The 27,549-nt window shown below is 46.7% G+C and overlaps 2 protein-coding genes across 4 annotated transcripts in view; one reads left to right on the top strand and one right to left on the bottom strand.

Annotated features, from left to right (window-relative positions):
* RABL3 (RAB, member of RAS oncogene family like 3) overlaps positions 1-3,369 on the bottom strand; it is a 42,574-nt gene extending 39,205 nt beyond the window's left edge. The window contains exon 1 of one of the 2 annotated variants that reach the window (XM_030203990.1): positions 3,056-3,369. In XM_030203990.1, coding sequence (XP_030059850.1) covers positions 3,056-3,101 — 46 coding nt within the window. In that variant the 5' untranslated portion in view covers positions 3,102-3,369. The remainder of the gene's footprint in view (positions 1-3,055) is intronic. The other variant, XM_030203989.1, reaches the window with a different exon arrangement.
* A 189-nt stretch (positions 3,370-3,558) lies between these two features.
* GTF2E1 (general transcription factor IIE subunit 1) overlaps positions 3,559-27,549 on the top strand; it is a 220,053-nt gene continuing 196,062 nt past the window's right edge. The window contains exon 1 of one of the 2 annotated variants that reach the window (XM_030203988.1): positions 3,559-3,635. The gene's annotated coding sequence lies outside the window, so the exon portion shown is untranslated. Of the gene's footprint in view, positions 3,754-27,549 lie in introns of both variants that reach the window. The other variant, XM_030203986.1, reaches the window with a different exon arrangement.

Here is a 27,549-nt window from a genome sequence, read left to right as displayed (position 1 = left end):
AATGTAACCCATAACCAATTTGTATCAACTGTATTCTCTTTATTCATATCTTATTGTAAGCCACACTGAGCCCGCAAAGAGGTGGGAAAATGTGGGATACAAATGCAAACAACAACAACAACAACAACAATGTCGGGCGTTAACATCAACCTCTGGGTCTGATACATCTAATTAAGATGAGTATTTGATGATAAAATTAAATAAAAAGCTTTAAAATATTAAAAATACGAAAATATCATGAATACTGTGAACCGATGAAGAACTATGTGCAGGTTCCATTGCTATTAACAATGATGGGCAATGTGCACAACTGAGGTCACCAAGAGGTTGATATGTATTAACTGACTGATGAATGGCTAGTGGTGGTAAAGAAATGAGGTGGTGGGAACAAATTACAGTATTATGATATAGTTGAATCCCACAGTAAATAGAGAAGTAACATTGCCAGTGTGAGAAGTATTCCTCTTGAATAAGAGCCATATCTGTCCTCAGGCAAACGAATTCTTTAAATAATAGTAGGCTCTTCATGGTCGAATTAAGATCCTTAGCATTCAGAGTCAAAAATGTAATCTCAGTCATTTTCCTCTTCTAAGGAGAGAAAAACAAAACACCAATAGGGATAGAACCCCACTGGGAATAAGAGCCTGTGGACCACACTAAAGTCTTTCGTTTATAAATGAATCCCAACTGTTCACCAAGCTCAATACATGCCTTCCAATCCCCCCAAACACCCCCTCTTACTACACAGTGGGGTGCCATAATGAGGAAGCGACTCCCTCAGTATAAAAGCTTACAAGCTACACTGCAATCATGGTTATAATATCAGAATCCCTAAACAAATATTGGGTACATACAACTAAATAAAATATAAACTCAAAGCAAATAATTCTGCAACAATGGAAAATAAATATTCAAATGTTCTTCAGATTGACTCAAGGCATCTAGACACCTGTGTATCCATCCCCGCTGCAGGAAAGCAGAAAGTTTTCCCCCGATTTGGTACAGAATTAAAGTGTTCGAAGCCAGAACAGAACCCTTTAACAAAGTGTCGGACTGTTGGCATTTCAGGCAACCCTTCCCTTGAGTAACCTGCTGCCATTTGGGCTGCACCGACAGCTCGAGAGGGTCCTCTGGGTATTGCCTCAGAAAAGCTATGTATCTGATGTAGTTTGCCATCTGAAAAAAAATGTAGGGCAAAAGGATGCCTCCATTTGTATCTTATGCCCTGGGCTCACTGCTGCGTAAAGGGTCTCCGCTCCAAATACTGTATAAGGTGGCTGCCGCTGAATCATGATATATACCTCAATAAAATAAGAGTCACACTGAAAAATTATCCACAACTCATGCCGCACTCAACATTTACTCCTTAAACTTAAAATCAGTAAAATAGGCCATATATCCTTTAGATTATTGGCTCTAGGGATGCCCAGTACCTGGAGTGCTCTCTCTAAACGCACCACCACCGGTTCCACGGGTCTTGGTGAGCAGAGAACCTATGATTTTCTGTACTACATCTTCACTGTCCACGTATGCAGGGGTCTCAGACAAACTGAAGAACTGGAGATTGTGTCTCTGGCTCCTTTTCCCCAGTTTATCCCATACTTGCTGAACAGTGGCTTGAGTGTCCTATGTTTGCTTAAGGTGCTCATTGCATCTGCATGTAAGTCTGGATTCCACCTCTTCCATCCTGTAGCCTAACTCACCGATCTCTTTAGAGATTGGTTGCCCAAGGTGGTCAGGTCAGCCCACACTGCTTTTATGTCCGACTTTATTTCATGAAGTCAATCATGGTTCTCTCCAAACGGCTTCTGGTCCAGCTTGGCAAGATGTGCACTCGTCACAAAAAGCTCCAGGGAGGACTGCATGGATGGAGTTTGCAGAGTAGGTGATACTGCCATCTCGATGCCATCCCGCCAGGCCAGCAAAAGCAAACTCTGTTACATCAACTGCACATGGTTCAGTACTCATCTCCAACTGCTCCAGATTGACTATAAGAGACTGATTATCGATTGCGGTGAGCCAATTAGCCTGGATTGCTGTGCGATCGTGAAAAATAGGGGGTAGCCCAGAGCCATCTGCTCAAGCGGCCATACCTCTCGGTGACATTTCTTCCTCCCAAAGAAGATAATTTTTCATTCATAGGCAAAATAGTGTTTCACAGGCAGAAGTGGCATATTACATTATTGTTTTCCTGAACTGTGTGTAAACTTACCTGCATACAGTTAGTATATATATATGCAAGTGTACCTGTTTGAAAAGGCACTCCTGAAAACAGACTTGTGAACTGTACTGATGTGCATAATTCAATTCAGAAAATTTGTACATCCTAAGAAGCAGAGTTGTGTATGCATAGTTTTTTCTGGGGTAATTTTCAAAATAGAAGTATGCATGTACTTTCATTTGGAATTTGGAAAAGTTTACATGGAAAAAAATCATGCTCATACTTTTCATCTGTGCAGATCTATAAAATGACCCCCCTCAAAGTACAAATCATGCCAAATTCAGGTGAACTTCTCTCAACAGATCTTGCATTAATAAAAGTGGGATTACCTGTCATACGCCAAATACATCAGAGTAAAGCCAGATAGCTTTCTTGGTCTTTTGACCTCATGACGCGTACAGAAAAGATGTGACCACGTTTTAAAAGATGAGTTAGCAGCTAGACGGTCACCTAAAGATACCACTAGGGTCTGCAATTAATTGTACCAAAAACTCTTCTAAGCCAGCAAATCAGTACCTTACACCTATTCATTTTTCAGTGATGCGGTGTGGTAGCCATGTTTAGTACACTGTTAAAGGTAATAAACAGAAATAAAACAAAACAGAGAAAATAAAATACCTTTTTAAATGAACTTAATACATTTTTTGATTCGATTTCGAAGGCATTAGAAAGAACCACCTTCGAAAGCCAATCAAAAAACTTATTAATAGTCCAATAAAAAGGTACCATCTTATTTTATTGTTTTTATTTCTATTTATTTGTTTCAGTGATAAAAAGAACTCTTACTCCACATCCCTCCTTTATGTTAATGAACAAAGGCATATAAAACCATACCTGAATCTCCCAGCACCAACACCTTCACCCTGTCTAGCGAATCCATGTTACGTAACTGCCACCAACTTCCTTCTTCTCCTGCTCAACCAATAAAGAACAAGTTTCTCTATACGCCCAAACGCTTTTTCAGACTTCCGATTGGTCAAAATATTACCCTGTTAGTCCACTTTTTTTGATTGCTTAATATGAATGTCTGTCAACTGAATCGTTGCCGCCTACAGTGATAACACCTCAGCTAAGAAAACAAGAAGCGGGAAGAGGCCGGGAGATGTGTTTAGTGTTTTTCAAATCTTGTTCTCGTTTACCAGCAACTCAAGGTGTAAACTGTAAAGAGAGATGGTAAATAATCTGATCGTGGACTAATCTTTCTAGCCGGGGCGTGCAGTTCAGTCAAACCTTGAGAAATACTGTTAGGAAAGGTCTATATGCGTTATTGTGTTGGTGTGCGTCATCAGTGTGCGCCGCGGCCGGGGATCAGGTACATACTATTCCTTGTGCGCACGCGTTTGTTCGTGTACTGAGCCGGGGTGGAAAGTTGTCTTTGAAGGGAAGAGCGTGAGAGCTGCCTAACCCCCAACAGGTTAGTGGTGGTTTGTTAAACGTGTTCACCCAGGAAAGGAGGCGTAAAAGTTTCCAAAGGAATTTCCTCACCACATCCGTGGAAGAGCCCCGGGTGGTAGGGGAATATCGGTCCTGAAGTAAGTGACGCATAGGGCCGTTGTGCCGCATGGTCTGCAGTGATTATTTACCTGCGTTGGATCTCGGAACCTAGTTATTAGTAATATATAGTATACGATAACAGGTAAAGGTCGTTTGGGTTGTCCAGTCTGCCCAGCCAGTTGAGATGCTTCATCTGGTTTCCTAGCACATTAAATAAGGTTCGGGACCTAGATGATAAGCTTGTAAACTTCTCCTTTGAAAACCAACACTAGTTTACATAATTCTTATCAGTGCTCTTTAAATTGTTGTCCTCTGTTTTCTGCCCTCGTGTTCAAATGCTCTGTTCCCCGTTGGTAGGCGGCCCAGTTTTATGCAAATATCACTGTTAACCCGATGTCTTTTACCATGGAGTCTCTTAAGAATCTTCTGAATAGATTTACTCTGAACCGTAGAAAAAATTGAAATTCTAGGCGTTTGCTGTAGGTTAATTCCCCCTTATTGACTCGGAAAGGGAATAACAATTTATTGTTAATGAGGGCACTTTATTGGTAATTGTTTCACACTTGTGTATATAGCAGTGGTTCCCAAGCCTAGTTCTGGAGGCACCCCAGCCAGTCAGATTTTCATGATATCCACTGTGATTATTCTTGAAAGAGATTTGCATGCAGTGGAGGCAATGCATGTAAATCTCTCTCATGAATATTCATTGTGGATATCATGAAAACCTGACTGGCTGGGGTGCCTCTCGGACCAGGTTTGGGATTGGGAACCACAGGTATATAGTAACATAGCAAATGACAGCAGAAAAAGAACAGTATGGCCCATCTAGTCTGCCCCCTCGTTGCCTTTTTATTCTTTCAAGTATGAAAAATATTTAATGTTTTACTATGAGTGGAAATGCCAGGTACTGTTCCCAGATTCATGCTATCTAGGAACCTTTGTGATTACCCATACTTTTTTGAGTTCCTTCAGTGTTTTCGACCCCACCACTTCCCGTGGAAGGTCATTGTAGGCATGCACTACCCTCTCCCTGGAAAACTTTACCAATGTTGCTTTTAATTTATGACAGGGTTATTCCTCTTTTTTTTTTTTCTTTAATAATTCCTACTCAGGAAATTAAAGTACAGTGCAATCCACTTAAGTGCAAGGGTCTGGGACCAAAGAAATGCATGCAGTTAACCGGAGCGTGCACGTAACCGTTGTAACCCAAAGAAGCTTGACATCTGATAAACATATGTACAGTACTGTTTATTATACGTACAGTATACAGTCTCCACGTTAACTGTCGTTAGGCTTACGTGAAGTAATCAGTTATAGTCCTCTGTACACTTTTGGGTCTGTGAGTTCCATAGACTACATCTGCCAGACGGTAAAAACTGTCATAGCACTGACATCCAGTGGCCTCCAGATAGGCCCGCACGGTGTTGACTCTCCAGCGCTCTTGCAGAAGTGACAGGAGGAGGTTGTTGAATTTCGTCAGCATGTGCCTTGCTGTTCATTTAATCTGTTTCATCATCAGGCATTGTTGCCTGCGTGTAGGTGCATATCTCGACATCAGTGCTGTCGTCAGCTGTTTGTAGATCGTAATCAAACAGCTAAGTAGCAATGAAACTCCTCTTCAGTAACACTGGCTGGGATGTCAATAACCTCGTCATCTAACGCGTTTGCAACAGCTGCATCTGTTTCGTCCCTCTCTACATCCTTAACAAAGCTTGCCCGCTTGTAGCAGTTCACAATGGTTGCCTGTGTGACATGATTCCAGGCTTTTTTCTGCATATGTAGGGACTCCAACAGTGATAGATTACGAGCCAGTTTATCCTTGCCAGTCTGGTCATCCATAACACTCATCAGACGACGTAGCACAAGAGCCCGATAATGTTGTTTGAAATAGGCTATTATGCCCTGATCCATAGGTTGGATCAGAAAGGTAGTGTTTGGTGGCAGGAAGACCACCTTGACGTTAGACAGCCTGACATCATCCCTGTGTGCAGCACAATTATCACAAAGCAACAAAATCTGATGCTTTTGTGCCTGCATTCTAGTGTCTAACTTCTTTAGCCACTGCTTCCAAATTTTCCCAGTCATCCATGAATTTGCGTTAGCCTCGTATGACACAGGAAGTTGCTTAACTTTCTTGAAGCAACGGGGCTGTTTGCTCTTTCCAATGACGAGGGGTTCCAACTTCTCACTCCCATCCATATTGCAGCAAAGGAGGATCGTCAGTCGGTCTTCGACGTTTTACCTCCAGTAGTTTCGGCATGTTTGAATGCAAGTGTTCCATCAGGAATCGCTCGCCAGTAGAGACCGTTTTCGTCAGCATTGAAAATGTCACAAGGTGCAAACTCGTTCAAGATGATAGGAAGAACTGAAACAACCCAATTTTCAGCATCAAAGTCATCAGCTTCTTGTTTCTCACCATGCTGTTTCTTGAATTTTATGTTGTTCCTCTCCTTCCATCTTTCCAGCCATCCAACAGTGTCTTTGAATTCAGTAAGTTCAAGACTTTCAGCTAGCTGGTTAGCTTTCTCCATAAGCAGTGGACCACTGACAGGAAACTGTCTGCTCCTGACTCGAGAAAACCACCCAAGAGCATCTTCTACCTCCTCAGCTTTTCCCGCCCTTTTACGTTTCCTGCGTGGATTTGTATTGTTTTGCCAGTCTTCCAGAAGCTGATCTTTCTGCTTCAAGACATGTGAAATTTGACTGGGATTGACACCATATTCTTCAGCAATGGATGCTTGACTTTGTTTTCTAATCTTTTAAGAACTTCTATTCGTTCAGCCAGTGTTAGTCTTACAGTTCCGCCGCGATGATGACGACGACTTCAGTGTACACTCTAACAACATTCTTTCGCTTATTCTGCCTGTGGCAGTTAAAGGGGTGGTAAATTTGAAATCTCATTGGTCGTCACGCACCAATCAGCTTCCATATTCCGTGCGTGCGCTTATGCGGAGTCTTTCCTACAGAGGAGCGGTCTTAAACCTTGTATATAAGCAAATCTTGCACTTATCAGTGGTGCGCTAAACCGAAGTTTGTCCCCATAGAAATTGATGGCGCAAAAAACGGGACCGAAGTACGGCATGCAGTTAAACAGAGCATGCACTTATCCGACGTGCACTTAAATGGAATGCACTGTACTTTCTTCCTTTGAGTTGAGATCTGTTATCCAGGCATTAGTACAGTCAGGTCTTGATTGATACAATTGTCAACTCACATCTGAAGTTCTTATGCTTGCTTCTGATTTATTGGCATACCAAGTTTTAAAAAATGTCCTTTTTTTTTTTTTTTAAAGCTATTCATGGTGAAGCACCTTCCCATCTTCTAATATAATAATTTGCTCTTACAACGTTCCAGTGTCTCTGGCTGCGTTCATAACCATCTCCTGATGTCACTCTCCCACAGTAGAACCCTGCGTGCCTGACATCAGGAGATGCTACAATTTCAAGCCAGGAGGCGAGAACCGCACGACCAAACAAAACAAGACAGGGCTGAGACGTGAGACCGCGGGAGTACGGAACGCGTTAGCCACTACAGCACTTGAGCTTCAGCCCACGATCACGAATGACAGCTGAACCGCTTCAGGCTGCCTTTGCTTTGGCTTCAATTTCAGCTGGTCCTCTGGTCCTGTCCTCATTTCCTTTTTCCGGAAGGGCGGGACCACAGGAACAGCTGAAACTGAACAAAACCAAAGGCACTCTGAAGCAGCGTCCATCCGTGCTCCCCTTCACTCTTGGCGGCGCAGCAGCAGGTAAAAACTTTTAACAACAGGCAGCAATAACGAAGGGGAGGGCCTGCAGCACACGTCCTGCTTGCAGTCCGAGGCCACAGAGACCAACAGTGGGTGCATGGGATGAGAGATGGGGGGGGGGGGGGAGGGGGTCCTGAGACCAGACAGGTGGGGGTCCTGAGACCAGACAGGTGGGGAAGGGGGGGGTCCTGAGACCAGAGAGGTGGTGAGGAAGGGGGTCCTGAGACCATAGAGGTGGGGGTAGAAGGGGCTCCAAAGACCATAAAGGGGGGGAAAGGGGGTCCTGGGAGAGGGGGGAAGGGGGTCCTGAGAGGGGGGGGAGGGGACACACACTCACTCTCTGTGTCTCACATACACTGACACACGTCTGTCACACACACACAGTCTATCTCTCTGACTCTCTGTCTCACACACACTCTCACACAAACATACACTCTGTGTCTCACACACTCTCTCTTTCTCTGTCACACACACAAACACACACACTCTGTCTCTCTCTGTCTCATTAATTCTCTCTCTCACACACACACTCCATCTCTCACATTTCTCACACACATACACACTCCGAGGAAAACCTTGCTAGCGCCCATTTCATTTGTGTCAGAAACGGGCCTTCTTTACTAGTATTTCATAAATAGGTGTGGTTAACTAAAACCTGAGCTAACCCAATTTCTGTCATGCCTAAATGGTGGAATGATCTTCCACAGGTTCTGCATACATAAATTGACTAGTCTTTTGAAAGAAGTTTAAATCATTTTTTAAATGAGAATTTTATAATTTTTATAACGTTTTGGGATATACAGAAGTGTGTCCATACCAGGTCAGGACAGAGGTCTGTAGAGCCTAACAGCCTGTTTTTGACAGTGAGTAATTCAGGTTACAAATACCTGCCAGGATTTTGACAAATAGATCATTTCCTATTGCTCATACCCTGAGGTAAGAGATAGCTTTACTTTACCAAACTTATGTGGCTAATACTGATATAGGAACTTTCTCCATTTACCTGTCCAAACTCATTTTAGGAAGGGACCAAATTTGGTATGAGGAAAACCTGGTAAATGGACATCAAGTTCAGAAATAGGCCAGATTGGACTGAGGTGCCAGAGAAATAAGCTCCCAAAAAAGGCCCAATGCATTTCAGTTGGAGAAGCAATTTTGATGTTGTGGCATAGAAGCTTTAATACAGTGAAACATATTAGAGAATTGCTCCTTTCAGTCTGCCGTTCCCCTCTTTTGTACTCTGTCATAGATACACACAGATGGAGATAAATACATTCATACGCAAAACATAAAGGGATTGAAAATAATTACATGAAGCATGCTCCAAATGCTTTCTCTACCATGCTGTCCCTTCCCCCAGTGCTGCATTGCCCCTATTCCTACTGTGCACGTTCTTAGTCATTCCTATGTGTGTTTTATTTTCTTTCATATAAATGCTACTCGCTGATCCATATAGCTTTCTTAATAATTTTGTGCACTGCCAACTAAAACCTGTTGCTCTGGGACAATGGAATCATCTGTTTAAACTGTAAAATCCATCCTGATCAAATCATTAGATATTACTGTCAACAGATTTGAATCACATTTGATTTCATGTTATTCTTTACAAATCACCGTTCCATTGAAATCACCATTTCTCTGCCCCTCCAGGACAATGATCTCCTTGATTTTTGTATGTGAATCACTTAGCAGAATCTTCATGCAATTTGTGGTATATAATCTGGTTGTTTTGTTTTTGCTATTTATAGATATTGTATCAGCACAATGATTGCATGATTTATTTATATTATCTTTAATTGGTTTGTCTTGTATGTTATGATGTTATTTATGATTGTTCTATTGTACATCACCAAATACTCCTGGATTGTGTGGTTTATAAATGTTTTAAATAAGTATATCAAGTCTTTTCAATAAATGACACACACATACGTAGAAATGCATGCATAGGTGTTGGAAAGAATTCAGTCAGCCATACTTCAGATGTTTTCTCCACCTGTATGGACTTCTATCATATCTCCTCTCAGCCATCTATTCACCAAGCTGAAGAGTCATAACCTGTTTGATTTATCTTTTTTTTTTTCTTATTGGTTAGCCTCTCTCTGTTCACAAGAGAATTGTTTCATTCCCTTTATCATCTTGATTGTCCTCCCCTGTACCTTTCTAGTTCTTTCTGTTTTTTGAAACATTCTATTTGCTTTCTTGATCCACTGCACACTGAGATAAGGTTTTCAGTATTTTGTTCACAATGACTTCAAGATCCTTTTCCTGAATAACTCCTAATATGGAATCCAACATTGTATATCCGTTCTTAGGATTTTTTTCCCTTGTGTGTTCACTTTGCACTTGTCCACCTTAAATTTCATCTTCCCTTTAGATGTCCAATTTTCCAGTTTCACTAGGTTGTCCTGTAGTTAGTCACTATTTACTGTTGATTTAACAACTTTGAATAATGATTTATTTGCCCCACTCATTGCTCCGTTCCAGGTCATTTATATCTACGTTAAAGAGCTCCAGTACAGATCATAACCACTTAATTCTACTCTTTCCCATCTTGTAGCCAATTCCCAGTCCATCATAGGGCATTGCCTACTATCTCATAACTTATACTTTCCTCAGGTGTCTCTTTTGAGAGACTAGCAAATAATGCCTTCTGAAAATCCAGATACACTAAATCAGTGGTTCTCAACTTGATGTCAACATCAAGAAACCTTTATTTAAAATGGATAAAATTTTATTGATATTTGACAGTAAGTTCAGTGTGAATTTCCCTATCGTGCTGACTACAGTTTTTTGATATTGGATTGAACTTCTGTCCCAGATTTCTTACTTATAAAGTGAAGATTTGAAAAAAAATGCAATGGAAATATAATGTTCTTAAACAGAATTTACTGCATGTTTCTCAAGTTTTAAACAGCAATGAATTGTTTAGGAGTTTTTCTTGTTCTGCTGTTGATTTTAGTGTTCAGTGTGTCACACATGTGAACATTATCTGTCCAGTGTGTCACCACAGAAGAAAGGTTGAGAACCAGTGTACTAGATCAACCAGCTCACTTTTATTGATGTTATTGACAATTATGTTAGCATCATCTTCTCAGTCCTTCAAAAAACATTGCATCATGGATAACTAGTTAACCTTTGAGTCTCTCATGTCCCCACCCTACAAGGCACTTCACTCAAATACTTGATTTTCAGTTTGCCTTCAACAACAGCCAAGAAGTCTCTGTGGTTAAATCTGGTTTTAGGGCCCTCCCTCACATAAGATCATGATGGTTCCACAAATGTCCAAATCGATAAGACAGCGCTATAAAACATTAAAATATAACATACTAAAATTGAGTCCAAACTAAACCACATAAAAGCCCAATTCTTGCACTTTCACTCTCCCACCTCTCCATTTGTCACAGAGTGAGGAAAACAGCATAACCAGCAACATATAGTTCCCTTGTCACATCTGCAACTTATTTTAGGAGTCAGATTTTAATTTCCCTCAGAATATTTTGTAATCCTGCTACCTGAGTTCCTCCAGAAGTTGATTCCATAATTCAGGAGCAACCAGGAAAAAAAAACCTTGAGTTTTGTCTTTCCTGTCTCCTCTTAACCACAGGGCTGCCAGACATGCTGCCCAACTAATGTCTTGATGGTTTGATGGGAAGCATTATACTCATTTTTAGAGTGTAATCTTCTCTCTGTCTTAAACTTTTATCAAGCCATTTTCACCATCCTGTATATATTCGTAATGCTCATTACCTCTTGATCCAAATGAAAACCCAAATCTCAAACCTCTATAGAGGACAGGGTTCATATAGTGCACAATTCTCTCCTGGGCCACAGTCTGCACTGTTTTAATGTTTCACTGTCTGTTTCTTGACCAACCCTTCCCCACCTCCCGTGTCCTCTACATGGGCACTCAACTGTACCATAACAATCTGTTCAGTAACCTTTCTCAGAAAAGACGAGTTGGACAATAGTCTATAGTTAATACAAGCCTTAGAATCTACTACTACTACTATTTAGCATTTCTATAGCGCTACACGGTGTATGCAGCGCTGCACAAACATAGAAGAAAGATGGTCCCTGCTCAAAGAGCTTACAATCTAGTAGACAAAAAATAAAGTAATCAAATCAATTAATGTGTACTGGAAGGAGGAGAGGAGGGTAGGTGGAGGCGAATGGTTACGAGTCAAAAATCTAACTTAGGCTCTGCTCTATTAAGCCATGTTTATCCATATGGTCAGTAATTTTAATTTTCTTTACTAGTAATAGGTCTACATCTTCATTTTTGTACTATCCAGTCATGGTTATATGTTACTGTCTAGTTTGTCCATAAGTGTAGTTTGGGATGGGCGTGGGGGGAGGTGTTCCATTCTCCTCCAGTGTTGCATCTGCTAATGATGAATGGTTCCCATCCTTCATAGTTCATCTCCATCAGAGTGGTTCTGGTGTGAGTATCTCCCTGACTTCATCTTCAACAGACCAGAGCAAAGAATTAATTTAGTTTTTCTATTGGCCTTGTTCTCTTTGAGTACCCCCCCCCCCCCTTTTATCTCGTCTGATGGTCTTATAGACTCCCTCTGAGGTTTTTGCTTCAGATAATGCTGGGAAAAGTTTGTTTTAGATTTCGTCCCCATGCAAACTTTTCAAATGCCTTTTTGGCCTGCCTTTATTAGTGTTTTCCATATCATCAAGCTGATCAATCCATAGACTGGTGGGTTGTGTCCATCTACCAGCAGGTGGAGATAGAGAGCAAACTTTTGCCTCCCTATATGTGGTCATGTGCTGCCGGAAACTCCTCAGTATGTTCTCTATCTCAGCAGGTGGTGGTCACACACAGCAGCAGCTCTGGCTAGGCCTCCAAGCCTAATCCTTAGGTTTTGTTGAGGCCTGGGGTTGAGGGCTCTTTTGAGCAAGTGCAAACCTGGTGGTGCCAGGTCCCTCCTTTTCTCCCCCCTCCCGCTGGCTCCGTTTAAAAAAAAAAAAATTTTAAACATCTTTAAAGGCGTTTAATTCGACGTTTCTTTAAACGTTCATTGCAGCTACTCACTGGGACACCAGTTCGTTACAGCTCGGAGCGGCAAGCAGGTAATTTTACCTTTTTATAGCGGGCAGGGGGTTCCCCGATTCTTCTCCTCGTGGCATATGGCGTCGGAGGGCGAGGGCGCAAAGGGTCGCTCCCCGGATCGCTGGAGCGCTTCTAGAGGGGATGCGGGGGTTTTACAACCTGATTCGCCCTTGATGGGTGACAGTTTAGTGACCGATGAATGTCCCGGTCGTTCCTCTGGCGTGGCGGTTTTTTTCCCGCCATAAACGCCCATCCCCCGCTCCTCGCCTCCGCCATCTTGGCCGGCCACGCGGCTCGGACGGCTTCTTTCGTGGGCCGCCCTTGAGGTTGGAGACATTAATGCCATGAACGCCCTTAATTTGGGCGACGGCACAAGCGGCTAAAGTTAAGCGCCGTTCTTCCCGCGCGGCTCCTTCGCGGAGTTTCGCGCCGGACGCCATTTTGGATGCGCAGCATGTCTCTCCCCCGCTATTGCGAGCGCCGGTTGAGAGTGCGTCTAGGGCTGTTGCCCAGGCTGCGGAAGTGCACAGTCTGGGGGGTTTCTCCCCCGAGTTTGTTTTGCTGCTGCATCAGGCTTTCCTCATGCAAAACGCTGCCCCTGCTCCCTCTTCTGATAAAGAGGTTGAGGTTCCCAGAGGTAAACGCCCTCGGGTTGATTTCCAGGCCTTGGAGGACTTTGTCTCCTCCAATGTAGATGAGGGCAGCGTGTCTGAGGTCTCCCAACGGTCCTTTGCGGATTCCTTGGAGGAGATAGATCCCCGCTCGGATGGAGCGGATGACCCCTCTGCAGCGCGGCTTTTTAGCCCAGAGGATTTGCCCAACCTGTTTTTACAGGCCATGGACACTTTGAAGATTTCCTCTCCGGAGGACGTCTCTCCCTCAGCCCCTGTTGGCTCTGCCATTATGCTGGGGACGAAGCGCCCGCCTAGATCCTTCCACGTGCATGATGCCATGCACACCTTAATTGCGGCTCAATGGGATGTCCCGGAAACGAGCCTTAAAGTGGCTAGGGCTATGTCCCGCCTCTATCCTTTGGCTGTGAGTGAACGTGAGGCCTATCTGTGGCCTACCGTGGATTCTTTAATCACTGCGGTGACTAAGAAAACGGCGTTGCCGGTGGAAGGTGGCACGGCCCTAAAGGACGCCCAAGACAGAAGATTGGAGGCGGCCTTAAGGTCGTCCTTTGAGGCAGCTGCTTTAAGTTTGCAGGCCTCAGTTGCGGCTCCTATGTGGCCAGGGCGTGCCTGACTATGGTGCAGCGGGCTTCCCCCTCGGATCTTTCCTTGAGGGCTGATTGGCCGGCCCTGGAATCGGGCTTAGCCTATTTGGCAGACTTGCTGTATGATGTCTTGAGAGCCTCAGCTAAAGGCATGGCTCAGACAGTCTCTGCGCGGCGGTGGCTTTGGCTGAAACATTGGTCTGCTGACCACGCCTCTAAATCCCGCCTGGCTAGATTGCCTTTTAAAGGCAAGCTGCTCTTTGGGGTCGAGCTGGACAAAATCGTGACCGATCTCGGCACGTCTAAGGGCAAGAAATTACCAGAGGTCAGGGCTCGGGCTAGTACTCGTCCCGGTACCTCCAGAGGACGGTTGCTGGAAGCCCGTCGGTACCAGCCCGGGCAAGTCGGGTTCCTCTGCCCCCTCTTCCTTCAAGAGGAATTTCTCCCCCAAGCAGCATTCCTTTCGCAGAGACCGCCGTCCCGGAGGTGCTCCCTCCGGTCCTCCCCCAGGGTCTCGTACCCAATGACGGGGCCTTGGTCCACGCCCCAGTGCAGATTGGAGGACGGCTGTCCTCGTTTCTGGGCGAGTGGACCACTATAACTTCAGACGCGTGGGTGCTGGAAGTCATCAGAGACGGCTACAAGCTAGAGTTCTGCCAACCCTTAAGAGACGGGTTTGTACTCTCTCCCTGCAAGTCTCCGGTCAAGCTGTGGCAGTGCAGCAGACCTTGGACAACCTGATCCGCCTGGGTGCGGTCGTTCCGGTGCCAAAAAATCAGATTGGCAAGGGACGTTACTCCATTTACTTTGTGGTTCCAAAGAAAGGAGGTTCTGTCCGCCTATCCTCGACCTCAAAGGGGTCAATCGGGCCTGGAAAGTGAGGCACTTTCGCATGGAGACTCTCCGCTCTGTTATAGCGGCAGTGAAGGCAGGAGAGTTCTTGGCTTCCTTGGACATCAAGGAAGCGTACCTGCATATTCCCATCTGGCCTCCTCTCCAACGCTTTCTGCGTTTTACAGTCCTGAGACGACACTTCCAGTTCAGAGCCCTCCCTTTCGGGTTGGCTACTGCTCCGCGGACCTTCTCCAAAGTAATGGGGGTCATAGCGGCCTTCCTGCTAAAGGAAGGAGTACAAGTCCATCCTTATCTGGACGACTGGTTGATCCGAGCCCCCTCTTATACAGAGTGCGGCAAAGCTATGGACCGGGTAGTTGCTCTTGTGAGCTCCCTGGGATGGATCATCAACTGGAAGAAGAGCCAGCTGCGCCCGACTCAGTCCCTGGAGTATCTGGGAGTTCGATTCGACACCCAAGTGGGCAGAGTGTTCCTGCCAGACAATCGGATTGTCAAGATTCAGGCTCAGGTGGACTAGTTCCTAGTAGCCTCTCCTATTCGGGCTTGGGACTACGTGCAGCTGTTGGGCTCTATGACGGCCACGATGGAAGTGGTGCCCTGGGCCAGGGCTCATATGAGACCACTACAGCTATCTCTGCTGCTGCGCTGGACTCCGATGTCGGAGGATTATGCTGTGCGCCTTCCCGTGGACCCAGCAGTGCGCAAGGCGCTGAGCTGGTGGACGCAGACAGACAAGTTGTCTGCAGGATTGCCTCTGGTGACCCCGGAGTGGATTGTCGTCACGACAGACGCCTCTTTGATGGGCTGGGGAGCCCACTGCTTGGGAAGGACAGCGCAGGGGCTCTAGTCTCCTGCAGAGGCAAGTGGTCTATCAACCTCCTGGAACTCAGAGCCATTCGGTTGGTGTTATTGGAGTTCATCCCGGTACTGGTGTTGTAGCCTGTACGGGTCCTGTCGGACAATGCCACGGCTGTGGCCTATATCAACCGCCAGGGAGGTACCAAGAGCGCCCCTCTAGCCAAGGAGGCTATGAGTCTTTGCCAGTGGGCGGAAGCGAACCTGGAGCAGCTTTCAGCGGCCCACATTGCCGGAGTCATGAATGTCAAGGCGGACTTTCTCAGTCGCCATACCTTGGAGCCCGGAGAGTGGCAACTATCTGCTCAGGCGTTCTTGGACATCACGAAGCGCTGGGGCCAGCCGAGCCTAGATCTGATGGCGTCATCGGCCAATTGCCAAGTGCCGCGCTTTTTCAGCAGAGGACGGGACCCTCGATCCCTGGGAGTAGATGCTCTTCTCCAACAGTGGCCGACACAAGAGCTCCTCTATGTGTTCCCGCCCTGGCCCATGTTGGGCAGGGTGCTAGACCGGGTGGCAAAGCATCGGATTGGCCCAGACGTCCCTGGTATGCGGACTTGATCAGGCTCTCAGTCGACGATCCTCTGCGGCTGTCAGTGGAGCAGGGCCTGTTACATCAGGGTCCCGTGGTGATGGAGGATCCCTCTCCCTTTGGTCTTACGGCCTGGCTATTGAGCGGCAGCGTCTGAGGAAGAAGGGCTTCTCAGACAAGGTCATCGCCACTATGCTGAGAGCGAGGAAGCGCTCTACTTCTACTGCTTACGCCAGGGTTTGGCGTATCTTTGCAGCATGGTGTGAAGCAGGCTCACTTTCTCCCTTCACTGCTCCAATTTCTTCAGTGTTGGCGTTCCTGCAAGAAGGTCTGGAGAAAGGCCTGTCGCTCAGTTCCCTTAAAGTCCAGGTAGCGGCTCTGGCTTGCTTCAGGGGCCGCCTGAAGGGTGCTTCCCTGGCTTCGCAGCCAGATGTGGTGCGCTTTCTCAAGGGAGTTAATCACCTGCGCCCTCCTCTGCACTCAGTGGTGCCTGCGTGGAATCTCAACCTGGTGCTAAGAGCATTGCAGAAGCCGCCTTTTGAACCCTTGTCGAGGGCATCTCTGAAAGACCTGACGTTGAAAGCAGTCTTTTTGGTGGCTATCACTTCAGCCAGAAGAGTTTCCGAGCTCCAGGCGCTCTCATGTCGAGAGCCTTTTCTGCAGTTCACTGAGGCAGGAGTGACTATTCGCACAGTGCCTTCCTTCCTGCCCAAGATTGTTTCTCGCTTCCATGTGAATCAGCAGCTCTGTCTCCCTTCCTTTCGTAGAGAGGACTACCCAGAGGAGTACTCTGCTCTTAAATATCTGGATGTGAGACGAGTCATCTTCAGATACTTGGAAGTGACCAATGATTTCCGGAAATCGGATCATCTGTTTGTCCTGTTTGCAGGTCCTCGTAAGGGTCTGCAGGCTGCTAAGCCTACAGTGGCAAGATGGGTCAAGGAAGCCATTGCAGCGGCTTATGTGGCCGCGGGGAAGGTGCCGCCTATCCAGCTGAAGGCTCACTCCACGAGAGCTCAGGCGGCCTCGATGGCAGAGGCCGGATCCGTCTCCTTGGAAGAGATATGCAAGGCGGCAACTTGGGCTTCGGCTCATACATTCTCCAGGCATTACCGTTTGACTGTGGCTGCACGGGCGGAGGCCCGGTTTGGAGCTTCAGTGTTGAGGTCAGGGATTTCAATGTCCCGCCCTGGGTGAGTACTGCTTCGGTACATCCCACCAGTCTATGGATTGATCAGCTTGATGATATGGAAGGTAAAATTATGTATAATCATACCTGATAATTTTCTTTCCATTAATCATAGCTGATCAATCCATAGCCCCTCCCAGATATCTGTTCTGTTTTTATTCTGGTTGCATTTCAGGTTCAAGTTTAGTCTTCAGTTATTTCAGAAAGACTTCGTGTTCAAGTTCTTTCACTTGGATTCTTCAAGAGTTGAGACGAGTTTGTGTTACAGTGAGCTGCTGCATTCCTCTCCCCTCCGTTTACGGGGCTGGATTGAGACATAAATTCTGCCGGCACTCCCTCCCGCTTCGTGCGGCTGTAGGGCAGCTTTGTACCCCTCCCGCTTCGGCGGTGTTAGGGTCAGTCAGCTCCTCCCGCGGTTGCGGTTGCAGGATAAGCCAGATCCCCCCGCATCGGCGGGTGTGGTGTCCCTCCCCCGCTCCGCGGGGATGAGCTGGACGGATTCCCCTCCCCCACTTGTGTGGGGATGAGCTGGGTTAATTCCCCTCCCCCGTTTCGGCGGTGGTGAGCTGGGCAGAGTGTCCCTTCGTGGGTGTAATTCTCTAAGTGCTGAGTCCTGCGGATGGAGCTTTGATATCGACATACTGAGGAGTTTCCGGCAGCACATGACCACATATAGGGAGGCAAAAGTTTGCTCTCTATCTCCACCTGCTGGTAGATGGACACAACCCACCAGTCTATGGATTGATCAGCTATGATTAATGGAAAGAAAATTATCAGGTATGATTATACATAATTTTACCTTACTTTTGATTCATCAGTGTGTATGCTCTTTCCTGTTTTCATCATTTGAATCTGCTTTCCATTTCTCAAGTGATGTCCTTTTGTCCTTGTCTGCTTGTCTCCCCATCAACAACCTGCCTGCCCCCTAGCCTGCACAACTACTTACCTGCCTGCCCTCTGCCAGCCCATCACTCTCCTGACTGACTGCTCACCCTTCAACCTGCCTGCCTCCCAGCCCCTCTACCTGCCAGCCCATCACTCCCCTGACTGACTGCTCTCCCTTCAAACTGCCTGTCTCCCAGCCCATCTACCTGCCTGCCCCCAGCCCAGCAACCTACCTGCCTGCTTGTCTGCCCATCAACCTACCTACCCGCCGCCAGCCCCTCTACTTACCTCCCCACCTGCCAATTGGCCTGACAGACCACCAAATCTGCCTGTCAAACCACCTGTCTACCCACCTTCTATTCCAAATCGCTGCCTGCTGTTCCAGTTTTAAGCCTCCAGTCCAGCTTTCCTGCCCTACCTGTTGCTTAACACCTCAGTCACTACATATGCACCCGTAAACACCTCAGTCACTACTTATGGCCCCCTTACACATTCTCTTCCTTGCCCTGTCCCTTCCTAATCTTTTCCCCCTCCCCCCACCGCTGTATAACACACAAACTCACTGCCCATCTATGTCCTCTCCCATCCTGCTCACTACTGCAATACCCTACCCACCCCGTCCCCCACCTCACCATCTCTACTGTCCTCCTCCTCCTCCTCCTCCTCCTTCCTAGCTCTCAACCTTTAACACCTCCTTCCTGCCATGAACCCTTCCCCATTCCTTCTAAGCTCATCTCGCCTTCGTCGCCCTACCTCCTCCGCACTCTCTTGCGCCTTCTCCTGCTATCCGTGGGAGACATCAATCCCAACCCAGGTCCCCCACACCTGTCCTTGTCGCATCCATGCAAACGTTTCCGCGATGTCTCCAATCTCATCTCTATTTCCCTCCCCTTCTCGTGTGCCCTGTGGAATGCCCGCTCGGTCTGCAACAAACTTTCCTTCACACATGATCTCTTCATCTCCCGTTCCCTTCAACTGCTCGCCCTAACTGAAACCTGGCTCACCCCTGACGACTCTGCCTCAGTCGCGGCCCTATGCCATGGAGGTTATCTTTTCTCCCATTCTCCCCGCCCAGTTGGCCGCGGTGGTGGCGTCGGGTTACTACTTTCGCCGTCCTGCAGTTTTCAACCTCTCCTCCTACCGCAGTCTCACTGCTTCTCATCCTTTGAAGTTTACTCCATCCGCCTATTCTACCCGCTGCCACTCAGAGTTGGTCATTTACCGCCCCCCTGATAAGTCCCTCTTTTCCTTCCTTACCGACTTCGATGCCTGGCTCTCCGTTTTTCATGAGCCCTCATTCTTGGAGACTTTAACATACACACTGATAACCCATCCGACTCGTACGCTTCTCAGTTCCTCACTCTAACCTCCTCCTTCAACCTCCAACTGAGCTCCACCACCCCTACTCACCAATCTGGCCACTGTCTTGACCTCATCCTCTCCTCTACCTGCTCACCCTCCAATTTCTGCTCCTCAGCTCTTCCTCTCTCTGACCGTCACCTGATCACCTTCACACTTCATCACCCTCCCCCGCAGTCCCGCCCAACACTATCCACTACTTCCAGGAATCTCCAGGCTGTTGACCCTCCCACCTTATCCTCTAGTAACTCTAATCTCCTCCCTTCCATCATGTCCTCCGAGTCTGTCGACAAGGCTGTCTCCACTTACAATGCCATTCTTTCCTCTGCTCTGGACACCCTTGCACCATCCATCTCCCGTCCCACAAGACGTACTAATCCCCAGCCCTGGCTGACCCCTTGCACCCGATACGTTCGCTCCTGCGCCCGATCGGCTGAACGCCTCTGGAGGAAATCTCGCACCAATACTGATTTCATTCATTACAAATTCATGCTATCCTCCTTCCAGTCCTCCCTATTCCTCGCCAAACAGGACTGTTACACCCAATTGACTAATTCCCTCAGCTCTAACCCTCGTTGTCTCTTCGCCACCCTTAACTCCCTCCTCAAAGTGCCCTCCGCTCCCCCCCCCCCCCCCACTCTCTTCTCAATCACTGGCTGACTACTTCTGCGACAAAGAAGTGCAGAAGATCAACCTCGAATTCACCACCAAACCATCTCCTCCTCTTCACCCTTTAACCCACTCCCTCAACCAACCAACCCAGGCCGCCGCCTCCTCTTTTCCTGATATTACCGAAGAGGAAACCGCCCATCTTCTTTCCTCCTCGAAATGCACCACCTGTTCCTCTGACCCCATCCCCACCAACTTACTTAACACCATCTCTCCTACTGTCACCCCCCCCCCCCATTTGTCATATCCTCAACCTCTCTCTCTCCACTGCAACTGTCTCTGACACCTTCAAGCATGCTGTAGTCACACCACTCCTCAAAAAACCATCACTTGACCCTACCTGTCCCTCCAACTACCGCCCCATTTCCCTCCTACCCTTCCTCTCCAAGATACTTGAACACGCCATTCACAGCCGTTGCCTTGATTTTCTCTCATACCATCCTTGATCCACTTTAATCCAGCTTTCGCCCCCTACACTCGACAGAAACGGCACTATCTAAAGTCTGCAATGACCTGTTCCTTGCCAAATCCAAAGGTCACTACTCCATCCTCATCCTTCTCGACCTATCCGCTGCTTTTGACACTGTCAATCACAACCTACTTCTTGCCACACTGTCCTCATTTGGGTTCCAGGGCTCTGTCCTCTCCTGGTTCTCCTCTTATCTCTCCCACCGTACACTCTCATGGTTCTTCCTCCACCCCATCCCGCTCTCTGTTGGATTTCCTCAGGGATCTGTCCTTGGACCCCTTCTTTTTTCAGTCTACACCTCTTCCCTGGGCTCCCTGATCTCATCTCACGGTTTCCAATATCATCTTTATGCTGACGACACCCAGCTTTTCCTCTCCACACCAGACATCACTGCCGAAACCCAGGCCAAAGTATCGGCTTGCTTATCCGACATTGCTGCCTGGATGTCCAACCGCCACCTGAAACTGAACATGGCCAAGACGGAGCTTATTGTCTTCCCACCAAAACCCACTTCCCCTCTCCCTCCACTCTCTATCTCAGTTGATAACACCCTCATCGTCCCCGTCTCATCTGCCCGCAACGTCGGAGTCACCTTCGACGACTCCCTCTCCTTCTCTGCGCATATCCAGCAGATAGCCAAGACCTGTCGCTTCTTCCTCTATAACATTAGCAAAATTCGCCCTTTCCTCTCCGAGCACACCACCCGAACTCTCATCCACTCTCTCATTACCTCTCGCCTTGACTACTGCAACCTACTCCTCACTGGCCTCCCACTTAACCATTTATTCCCCCCTTCAGTCCGTTCAGAACTCGGCTGCACGTCATATCTTCCGCCTGGACCGATATACTCATATCACCCCTCTCCTCAAGTCACTTCACTGGCTTCCGATCAGGTACCACATACAGTTCAAGCTTCTCCTACTCACCTACAAATGCACTTGATCTGCAGCCCCTCCTTACCTCTCTACCCTCATCTCCCCTTACGTTCCTACCTGTAACCTCCGCTCTCAAGACAAATCCCTCCTTTCAGTACCCTTCTCCACCACCGCCAACTCCAGGCTCCGCCCTTTCTGCCTTGCCTCACCCCATGCTTGGAATAAACTCCCTGAGCCCATATGCCAGGCCCCCTCCCTGCCCATCTTCAAATCCTTGCTCAAAGCCCACCTCTTCAGTGTCGCCTTCGGCACCTAACCACTTTACCTCTATTCAGGACATCTTGACTGCCCCAACTTGACATTTCGTCCTTTAGATTGTAAGCTCCTTCGAGCAGGGACTGGCCTTCTTTGTTAAACTGTACAGCGCTGCGTAACCCTAGTAGCGCTCTAGAAATGTTAAGTAGTAGTAGTCCTTGATTACCTGTTACCTCACAGTGTAGTAGTAGTAGTGGCAATGTTTTGGTCTTCCATTGAACTGTTCTGATTCATAGAATGTATTTTGATGTGGACATCTAGGATGGTGTTTTTAAACGTATTCCATGACATGGGCAAGTGTTAACCTTTGCAACCCCTCCTTTTAGTTTCTTTTTAAGTAGTGGCCTCATTTTACTATAGTTCCCCTTTTTTAAAAGTTAAATGCAGTTGGTTATGCCAGTTTGTGTGTGTGAGATATTGTTAATAAAGCGAATATCAATACAATCAAAAGCTGCCACAAATAAACTCAATCATGTTATATCACATCTTTGTAGAGTGTTTTTTTCTCTCTCTGTACCACCAAAATAGTAATATTAACCAGTTTTCAAAACAAAAACAAACTGAATACAACTGTCTCTGTAGTTTTAATAAGAATGTACAAAAAATCATGTCACCCAGAACAATCAGTATGTCACAAACCTAACACGGTAAATTCTGAGTATCCCACCCTTACTCTCCATAAATCCTCAAAAGGGGTTGCAACACTGCTTCAGATTTAACATTTTGCTGAAGCTAGGTAGCCTTTTCCATATTATACATATTCCATATACAAATACAACCAAGTCTTCATGGGTAGTGGGTTAATATTTCAACAACGGACTAAGGTAGGCTTGGTCACTTTTCAACACTGCTCTACTAAAAGTCATTGTGTCAGACTGAATAGAGGCACCTTCAAATGCAACAAGAATTTTCCTGGTTCCCAAGGTAGAACCAGCCCCAGCGTTCTAGTGGATTGAAATTGTTTGGCTCTCCAATAGGCCTAACCTTTCAGACAAGCCCATCAAATATGAAGCATAGTACCTGCTTTCCACACTGTCTCCAGTACCAGTCTGAAAGCCTTAGAAAAGAATGAACCAACCGGGCAGGAGTGAGGTACCAATGATACACAAAACTTTTGTAGTTATTTTCTTGTATATTTATTTCGATTTTGCTCACACCTTTTTCAGTAGTAGCTCAAGCTATTTCCCTATTCCTGAGGGGCTCACAATCTAACCTACCTGAGGCAATGGAGGGTTAAGTGACTTGCTCAAGATCACAAGGAGTAGCAGTGGGATTTGAACTGGGCACCTCTGGATGTGAAGACCAGTGCTCTAACTACTAGGCCACTTCTCCATGGACTGCAAAAGAGGACTTAGACGTTGCCTTCTCGATGTACTCCCACTGCTTGTCATTGTGTACACAGATCATGTTGTCGGTTCACTCTGTGGAGCATCTGCTTTGAAGAAATTTAAACAAAATTGATATCAAATCTTTAATGGGAGATTTATCCTTATGTAGGTCTACCAGGCCAGATTTTGGACGTTCCAACTGAGTCCAGATCTACCTACTCAGTATAAAAGGTGCTGCTTGAAGATGAACATAATGGGTAGAAGGAATGTGATAATCTTGTTGCAGAGTAGCAAATGTAGCCAGTTCACTCTCCTCATAAATTTGCCCAGGCCTTGAGGACCCAAGCTTGAACAGCTGAGGGAAACATCCCTATTACCTACAGTTGGTGTCATGGAGGAAACATATTACCCACAACCTGAAAACTGAGAGTCCCAAATTGCAGATTCTATCATGGATCCTACCCCCCCCCCCCCCCCCCCCACGCCTAAAACACCTAGGGATTCAAATTAAATATAAAGGACCCAGGCCCTTGAAAGTCTGTTCTATAGCTATTCAAGTCATTTCCAGAGCCAAAGTAGCCCATTCTACAGCCATTCTCAGTTGTGCAGCATGGTGATAACAGCTGTAAATTATATCCCAACAAAAAACTTGAGCAGTGACCAAACCACACCATTTCATATATCAAAACCTACAACCCCAGAAAGAGTATCAGAAAATCAACATGGACCTGCAACAAGTTATTAGGCCTCTTAAGGAGCATCCCATTGCAAGTCACAAACTTGGGTCTCATATTCCTCAATCATTTACTCTTCTGGTTTTTCTTTATTGGGTCATTCCATGCCAAGTGGTCTAAACCTTCCCACCATCATGTCTCCAATTTTGTTCAAATTTTATCTGTTGCGCGAGTCAGGTGTTAAACGAAGTTTCCCAAAATTTGAGGTCTCTAACTGCAATAGTTGCAGATCTAGACTCCCTTTTCTGAAAGGTTGTCAGTCATGCGTTCGCGACAGTTACCAAAATGCCATTTTTGGGGTCTAATAAAATCCAAACACATTTATAAGAATGGCTAAAAAATTCAAATCCTGTACAGTTTTTGATGCTAATTCCGATGAAATACATTTTAATATTATGGATGCAAAATCCAGTCAAACAAGTTGACTCAAAGTGTGCATCAAAATTGGTCGCGAGTCATCAGAACATATTTGGACCAATATTCAGACTGCAACAACTTCCATGCAAACAAAGATACGGACTTGAAATTTTGAACAAGCATTATGCTTGTACTGGACATAATACTGCCAGATTTGCAACTAACCAGCATCTATAACCGCCCTGAAGGATGTCTTCAAAGTTGGCACTGTCAGTGCAAATCGTAAAATGTACCAAAGTTCAAAGCCAATTATTAAAAAAGAGTCTGCCTGAATCAGCTTGTGAACAGTATCATCTGAAAGAGAAAATTGTGCTCTACTACTCTATGTTTTTGTTTTGCAATGCCACCATTAAGTAGCCATTTACTCAGGTCAAAATATGCTATATTTTATGTTTGCGATGTATTGCGTTGGTCCATGATGGCTGAGCCATTATTGGTTATCACATTGAAACCAGCATCCCCATCGCCATAGGGGCCACACCCGATAGCCATGCAGTAACAGCCACGGGTGGGTATCTTTACTGCAGGATCTCCATCTCGAAATCCACCACCTGTTCCTCAGACCCCATCCCCACCAACTTACTTATCACCATCACTCCTACTATCACCCCCACCATCTGTCATATCCTCAACCTCTCCCTCTCCACTGCAACTGTCCCGGACACCTTCAAGCATGCTGTGGTCACACCACTCCTCAAAAAACCATCACTTGACCCTACCTGTCCCTCCAACTACCGCCCCATTTCCCTCCTACCCTTCCTCTCCAAGATACTTGAACGCGCCATTCACAGCCGCTGCATTGATTTTCTCTCCACTCATGCCATCCTCGATCCGCTTCAATCCGGCTTTCCTACACTCGACAGAAACGGCACTATCTAAAGTCTGCAATGACCTGTTCCTCGCTAAATCCAAAGATCACTACTCCATCCTCATCCTCCTCGACCTATCCGCCGCTTTTGACACTGTCAATCGCAATCTACTTCTTGACACATTGTCCTCCTTTGGGTTCCAGGACTCTGTCCTCTCCTGGTTCTCCTCTTATCTCTCCCATCGTACCTTCAGAGTACACTCTCATGGTTCGTCCTCCTCCCCTATCCCGCTCTCTGTTGGAGTTCCTCAGGGATCTGTCCTTGGGCCCCTTCTTTTTTCAATCTACACCTCTTCCTTAGGCTCCCTGATCTCTTCTCATGGTTTCCACTATCATCTTTATGCTGACGACACTCAGCTTTATCTCTCCACTCCAGAAATCACTGTGGAAACCCAGGCCAAGGTATCGGCCTGCTTATCCGACATTGCTGCCTGGATGTCCAACCGCCACCTGAAACTGAACATGGCCAAGACTGAACTTATTGTTTTCCCGCCCAAACCCACTTCTCCTCTCCCTTCACTTTCTATCTCAGTTGATAACACCCTCATCGTCCCCGTCTCATCTGCCCGCAACCTCGGTGTCATCTTCGACTCCTCCCTCTCCTTCTCTGTGCATATCCAGCAGATACTACTACTTAACATTTCTAGAGCGCTACTAGGGTTACGCAGCGCTGTACAATTTAACAAAGAGAGACAGTCCCTGCTCAAACAGCTTACAATCTAATAGACAAGTGAATGGTCGGTCCGATAGGGGCAGTCAAATTGGGGCAGTCTGGATTCACTGAACGGTAAGGGTTAGGTGCCGAACGCAGCATTGAAGAGGTGGGCTTTAAGCAAAGACTTGAAGACGGGCAGGGAGGGGGCTTGGCGTAAGGGTTCAGGAAGGTTGTTCCAAGCATAGGGTGAGGTGAGGCAGAATGAGCGGAGCCTGGAGTTGGCGGTGGTGGAGAAGGGTACTGAGAGGAGGGATTTATCCTGTGAACGGAGGTTACGGGCGGGAACGTAAGGGGAGATGAGGGTAGAGAGGTAGTGAGGGGCAGCAGACTGAGTGCATTTGTAGGTAAGAAGGAGAAGCTTGAATTGAATGCGGTATCTGATCGGAAGCCAGTGAAGTGACCTGAGGAGAGGGGTGATATGAGTATATCGGTTCTGGCGGAATATGAGACGTGCAGCAGAGTTCTGAACAGACTGAAGGGGGGATAGATGGCTAAGTGGGAGGCCGGTGAGGAGTAAGTTGCAGTAGTCCAGGCGAGAGGTAATGAGAGCGTGGACGAGAGTTCGGGTGGTGTGTTCAGAGAGGAAAGGGCGAATTTTGCTGATGTTAAAGAGGAAGAAGCGACAGGTCTTGGCTATCTGCTGGATATGCGCAGAGAAGGAGAGAGAGGAGTCAAAGATGACTCCGAGGTTGCGGGCAGATGAGACGGGGAGGATGAGGGTGTTATCAACTGAGATAGAAAGTGGAGGAAGAGGAGAAGTGGATAGCCAAGACCCGAACTCTAATCCACTCTCTCATTACCTCTCGCCTTGACTACTGCAACCTACTCCTCACTGGCCTCCCACTTAGCCATCTATCCCCCCTTCAGTCCATTCAGAACTCGGCTGCACATCTTATCTTCCGCCTTAATCGATAATTGCTTAGTTTCTCCATGGACCAATATACTCATATCACCCCTCTCCTCAAGTCACTTCACTGGCTTCCGATCAGATACCACATACAGTTCAAGCTTCTCCTACTCACCTACAAATGCACTCGATCTGCAGCCCCTCCTTACCTCTCTACCCTCATTTCCCCTTACGTCCCCACCCGTAACCTCCGCTCTGAAGACAAATCCCTCCTTTCAGTACCCTTCTCCACCACCGCCAACTCCAGGCTTCGCCCTTTCTGCCTCGCCTCACCCCATGCTTGGAACAAACTCCCTGAGCCCATACGCCGGGCCCCCTCCCTACCCATCTTCAAATCATTGCTCAAAGCCCACCTCTTCAATGTCGCCTTCGGCACCTAATCACTACATCTCTTCTCAGGAAATCTCATCTACCCCAACTTGACATTTCGTCCTTTAGATTGTAAGCTCTTCTGAGCAGGGACCGTCCTTATTCGTTAATTTGTACAGCGCTGCAAAACCCTAGTAGCGCTCTAGAAATGTTAAGTAGTAGTAGTAGGATCCCAAGCCTGATTGTGGGTTTCTTTAGGATCCCAAGCCTGATTGTGTGTTTCTTTACTGCAGGTTCCCAAGCCTGCCTTCTTCAATTACTTCATCATTCTGAAAGCATCATTGGTCTGCAAGAGAACGGTTTCAGGGGAAACTATATTGCTGACCAGACGATGTCACTGATGGAGCTGGAATAACAGCAATGATAAGTTGTTCTGGGATCCAGCAAGTATCGCGTCTTACCGGCCAATAAAATGAAGTAGCGGGACCATGAGGATGCATAAAGCTTATGAAAGCATCTTTCTGTTC

This window comes from Microcaecilia unicolor, chromosome 5 (genome assembly GCF_901765095.1).
Source record: "Microcaecilia unicolor chromosome 5, aMicUni1.1, whole genome shotgun sequence".
Classification (NCBI taxonomy): Eukaryota; Metazoa; Chordata; class Amphibia; order Gymnophiona; family Siphonopidae; genus Microcaecilia; species Microcaecilia unicolor.
The sequence above is the reverse complement of the archived record's forward strand: the minus strand, read 5'-3'. Positions and strand labels throughout refer to the sequence as shown.